This window comes from Micropterus dolomieu, linkage group LG11 (assembly GCF_021292245.1).
Source record: "Micropterus dolomieu isolate WLL.071019.BEF.003 ecotype Adirondacks linkage group LG11, ASM2129224v1, whole genome shotgun sequence".
Lineage (NCBI taxonomy): Eukaryota > Metazoa > Chordata > Actinopteri > Centrarchiformes > Centrarchidae > Micropterus > Micropterus dolomieu.
In genome coordinates this window covers 13468278-13474146 of record NC_060160.1, presented here as the reverse complement: position 1 = coordinate 13474146, position 5869 = coordinate 13468278, and the positions used below count along the sequence as shown (strand labels likewise).

Genomic DNA, 5869 nt, shown 5'->3' with positions numbered 1-5869 from the left:
CCAGCACGTACCTTGAGATCCTCGGACAGAGGTCTGTTGTCTGTTCCAGAGTCTCGACTGAAAACTAAAGGGGACAGAGCGTTTGCTGTCAGGGCCCCGAGGCTCTGGAACAGCCTGCCCGAGGAAATCAGGTTGGCTGAGTCAGTGAACTCTTAAGTCCCTTCTTAAAACATACTTTTATAGGAGAGCCTTTCCCGATCTTATTTGACTTTATTTTATCCCTTTTATTTTATTCTATTTTACTAATTTTATATTTATCTTAAACATGTATTTTAGTCTTTTCAGTGTTTTCATGCTTTTATCTTGTATTGTTTTTGTATTATTGTCTTTTGGGTATTATTGTCTTTACACTTGTTAAAGTACTTTGTAACTTGTTTTTGAAAAGTGCTCTACAAATAAAGATTATTATTATTATTATTATTATTACTTTGCTGTGCCCCTACTACCTCTGTTACTCATCTGTTTTTATTACTCCTTCTCTGATCACTCCTTCCTATTTTCTTTCATCCTCCAGGTGGTCCACAGAGACCTGAAGCCCAGCAACATCCTCTATGTTGACGAGTCGGGGAATCCAGAGTCTATCAGGATCTGCGACTTTGGCTTTGCTAAGCAATTGCGTGCCAACAACGGCCTGCTGATGACCCCGTGCTACACTGCTAACTTTGTAGCTCCGGAGGTGAGTCATTTTTCAGTAAAAAACCTCAAATGGTGTTGATTGTAACATTATAATGTTTGACATTGAAATGATAAAAAAATAAATTGAAATGTGTTTCATTATAGGTGTTAAAGCGTCAGGGCTATGATGAAGGCTGTGACATCTGGAGTCTGGGAGTCTTATTGTACACCATGCTGGCCGGGTAAATGCAAACACCTTTTTCTTGAGAGAGATTTCTCTTTCTCATTGCCCTTCATACTCACTCTGTTATCTGTCTCTTTTTTCTTCCACCAGTTTTACTCCATTTGCCAATGGACCTGAGGACACCCCAAATGAGATCCTGAACAGGATAGGCAATGGTCACTTCAGTCTGACTGGAGGCAACTGGGACACTGTGTCTGATGCTGCCAAGGTACAGCTGCGAAGCTGACTGACAGTTCCATTGCTGGTGTGCCTCAGAGATAACAACCATCTTCTTCTGTCGCGATATCAGTTTAATATTTAATGTGTGCTCCTTCTAGGACCTTGTGTCCAAGATGCTTCACGTGGATCCCCATCAGAGACTGACTGCTAAGCAGGTCCTTAAGCACCCCTGGATTGTCCAGAGAGACAAATTACCCAACAGCCAGCTCCCACACCATGACCCCAAACTTGTCAAGGTAATAAAGACAAATGCTTTCTCTCAGAATATTCCCTATCACCCAAATCACAATATTTAACTAAGGATGTTTTGACCACTATGGAGCATTGTTTTTATAAGCAAGTCCCCCTCATGGTTGTATTGTGCAAGCGCACAAGGACACAGTCACAGGGACGACACAATCCACATTCCCACCCCCAGTTTCACGTTAATTATCATCAATCTGTGAAGTCTACAGGACGCCTTTAGTTTAGATTGCAGGTTTTCATTACTTTTTGTTAATTGGTAGCAAATGATATTTACCAAATAACAAAATGTGAAGTGAGTACAGAGGAAACTAATTTGATTTAGATTTTACTGCTGTTCACTCACTTTGCATTAGTCAATTGGTTAATATAATATATTAACATGTCTATTTTTGAAAGCATTCTTACTTTGTAAAACTTCTGCACAGTACTGTAAATATACATCTTAAAAAGGTTGTACAATATAAAAACTCAGAAAAATGTTGTAATACTCAATAGAATATGGACAGTAACAGTCAACAATAACTATATTTAGTACATTTATTCAATTTAATTCTAGTCTGTGAACATTGTAGACACTTTGTAAAAACTATGTTGTTATACCGTTTGTGTACAGGGTGCGATTACGGCCACCTACTCTGCCCTGAAGAACTCCCAACCAACTCCAGAGCTTAAGCCCATCGAGAGCTCCTTCCTAGCACAGAGGCGTGTCAAGAAGCTTCCCTCCACCTCCCTGTAGAGACTCAAAACAATCTATCAGCTCACTGGAGACTGACCAAAACCACACACCCTGGCTCCAACCGATCAGCTAGCTCGGGGGACTCAGTGTCCACCTGCCCTCTTATCAGCCAAGGAACACTGACTGTGGTCCTGTCCCCATCTTGTGACATCAGTTGTCTTGCTCTTGCTATCATCCTCCTTGTTCGGGCTCGTCAGCTGCTGTTAGCCAGTTTTCTTGGACTAGTAAAAGATTGTGAAGATGGATGGGGGCGATGAGGACAAAAAAAAAAAGGTGCAGGTTTTTGGCAGATGTATTTTTGCTGTGTGTGGGTGTGTGCTTGTGCGTGTGTGTGTGTGTGTGTGGGTGTGTGTGTGTGTGTGAGAGAGAGAGAGTGTTTGTGCATGACCTGCCACAGAGTCGATGCAGCCATGTTTTTGATTGTGACGATTACAATTTTCTCTCCCCATCATTGCTGCAGTCGGTTACCATTCAGCTTACTGCACGCCTGTCTGTCTGCCTGTTTTGTTGTCCGTCTCCCCGTTCTTTTTGTAAAGTTGATGAGCTTTATATTACCGGGTGTGCTGCCAAATCAACCTGTGCTCACAGCACAAAACCACAGTACTGTCCAACTGCTGTTAAATGTTTTTGAAAGAGCATTATTAATATGAATATTATACATTACTGCCATAAATGCCTCTTTGGCTTTGGTATAGCCAGAATACGTGGATTTTGGGAAATGTCAAATGCTGATGTTTTGGTTACTGTCAATCTATGCTTGTATTTTGTTTTAGTGTGTGCGTGTGAGAAAATGGGCACGTGTGTCAGTTGCATGACTTGGTGTGTGTGTGGGTGGGTGTGTGTGGACTGTCTTGCGGGATGCTGCAGAGTCATGTGCATGGTCCAGTGACGTGATGATATCATGTGGCTTCCTTGTTTCTCTCCTCTCGCTTTTCTCTGCTTTGTCAACCTGCTGGCAACCATTTGAAATGTCTATTCTTTTTATTACTACAAAACTAGTAAAATAGGTGGCTTTCTGTGAAAGAAAACTTGCCCAAGAAACAATGTGGCATGTTAAACGTTGTATATTTGCTTTGTTTTCTTTGTCTTTTTTCCCCAAGTTTTTTCCACTGTTTCTTGAATGCTGTTTCCTGTGTTGGCTGCTTTTGTTGTTGACTGTTTTTTTTCTTTTCTTTTTGTCCAAAGAAAGTGGTGATTAAAAATAGTGAAAAGATACGCTGAGCATATCACAGTCTGTGGACTTAATGCTATACAGGTCTCTCCTTCTGTTTTGAAAAGGGCAAAAGGCTCACTGTGTTTTAATTTGAGCACTCCAACACAGCCCCCCTCCCCCTTAAAAACTGAAAAGTGTGGACTATCTTCAGTAGTCTTGTGTTTAACTCTTTCATTCATGAAATTTTAATTGCCATTGATTCTGATGATTATATGACTTATTTTCATTCACTTGATTTGAGACATCCTAAAGAACAGGAAATGTGTCTCAGTGTAAGTTGCTTCATAGGGTAGGTCCTGCATTCATTTCAGTGCCTAGGCCTACAGGTGAGGCAGAATGTCTTACATGGATAGCACATACTAACAAACCAAACAGCCTGGACAAAAGGGAAGACTTGTGTGGCCCAGTTGTCTTACCTCAAAAGGGATCAATGTTATATATAATTCTTGTTTGGTGGCAAAACTCTCCCTTCCTTGACTAAATTTATGGTAAGAAGTTATTGTATGATAAAGATGAAGAGTTTTATATCTTACAAATATTAAAAATTCAGTTGCTATGACAAACTGTCTCTCTTGTTCTGTTTTAGGGGCACCAGTGATTTAGTATTGCACTTTCTAAAACTGGGGGACTCCTGACTATTATATCCTGACTATTAGTCTCTATAATGGGTCAAGTTCCATAAACACTAGATCCTAAACTTCTCATAATGGGTTACCATATGTCCTCTTTTACCTGTACATGTTTTTCTAACATGTTTTGGGAGCTAAAAAATGCATTCAGCCAGGATTTCTAAATCGCCCAAAATGTCCGGAAATGTTGAACTCGTTCTGCATAAATGGTTATGATTATTGACAAGTAAACACTTTAGACACACAATTAACACATTAGAGATGAACCACTATGTAGATCATTTTTCTTGGACAAGGATTTAATGAATGAGAACAGCGTAACATAATGAAACAGCTGTAACAGGCATTAATATCATACTAGTGGTACGATACAGGGTACTAGCCTATTATCGGAAATTATAATGGAAATAATATAAGCAATACTAATATTGGCCCTAATCAAATCTTAATCTTAACAAGACAGACTGTTTTATTTTGGTAGTTTTATTTGTGAATCAGCTGAATTGTTGTTGAAATGTTAAATAGGCCTACTATAATCTATAGGTAGCTTACTAAACTGTATCTGTAGACAGCCAAATAAAGCTGGTACATATGTGTCACTGTCAAATAAAGGTCCTAGCAATCTTGAAAACCACATGTAGGCCTAGGCCCTATTAAAGTTCATAAAAATCCCCTCCCTCTGAAATTGTCTGTCTGCCTCCTGTCCCCACTGTCCACTTTTTTTTAAAAACCAAAATATGGTCACCCTACATAATACAGCTAATAGCTTCGCTAGAACTAGAGTACGTTTCACTAGAACCTCCCTTCCTGCTGGTGAACACCTACATTGTTCTAGCTTGTAACATAGACTACAGCGATACTTTGAGCTAAATGTTTGCTAACATGCACACAGTGATAATGCTAGCATGTTGATGTTTAGCAGGTATTTATGAACATGTTAGCATGCAAGCTGATCCACATAAATTGTGGACGTCATCATACAAGCCATTCTGAGTTGTTTTTTTTTGTTTGTTTTTTTTATTATTATTCAGGTAAAAGAGAGCACTGGTATCGGATCAGTACTTGTAGCCACAGATACCCTAAGTTGAGGTAACAAACTTGGTATCAGGAGAGAAAAGTTGGATCAGTGCATCCCTGCATCCTTATTATGTACCTGTTTATCATGACCCCTCTGCTCATGCCTTCTTGTGTGCCCACAGATTGTTGTTGTTTTTCCACGGCTGGTCACTGGAGGGAGATAAAGTGCAAGCTTGTTTTCATGTAAAAGTAAAATGAATCCTGGCCCACCTTGATTGCATTTCAGTCAAACCACCAATACTGTGTAACAAGAACTTAATTTACCACTGTGTTGCAAGTGTCACCTACTGATTGAAAGAAAAGTATATGATGGAGTAGTTGGTCTGAATCCATAAATGCACAAAGTCCAATGTAAATTGATAAATATTTATACATGTATAATGTAGACAGCTTACAAAAATCTGTGTAAATGACTTCAGCGCCTCTGCAGCTGTCTCTTCTTGCCTGTAGCATTTTAACTGTCATCATATCTCCTCCTCCATGATCTTTCCTTCAACACTAACACCATGAACCATTACAGCAGATTCAGCTTTACAGCATCAACTCATAGTATCACATACTTCTACCTGCTGTTGCCTTCCTCTGTATATTCAACAGTACTTACTTACATAACAAACACACTGCTGGTTTCTCACTCGTCTGCATTGTACTCTCTGATACGCATTCATACTCTGCTCTCTATACTTTGACGTCATTGTACCAGTAAGTCACACTGCAAAAATGACTTCCTGTTCGTTTTCACACACACACACACACACACACACACACACACACACACACACACACACACACACACACACACACACACACACACACACACACACACACACACACACACACACACACACACACACACACACACACACACACACACACACACACACACACAC

General features: G+C 39.9%; 1 protein-coding gene across 6 annotated transcripts in view; it reads left to right on the top strand.

Moving 5' to 3' along the window:
• The window catches only part of rps6ka1 (ribosomal protein S6 kinase a, polypeptide 1), a 60930-nt gene extending 57094 nt beyond the window's left edge, over positions 1-3836 (top strand). For all 6 annotated transcript variants that reach the window (XM_046062398.1, XM_046062397.1, XM_046062400.1 and 3 more), the window contains 5 exons: positions 515-676; positions 781-857; positions 950-1067; positions 1177-1314; positions 1938-3836. In XM_046062398.1, the coding sequence (XP_045918354.1) occupies positions 515-676; positions 781-857; positions 950-1067; positions 1177-1314; positions 1938-2060 (618 nt within the window). In that variant the 3' untranslated portion in view covers positions 2061-3836. The remainder of the gene's footprint in view (positions 1-514; positions 677-780; positions 858-949; positions 1068-1176; positions 1315-1937) is intronic.
• Positions 3837-5869: the final 2033 nt, after the last annotated feature.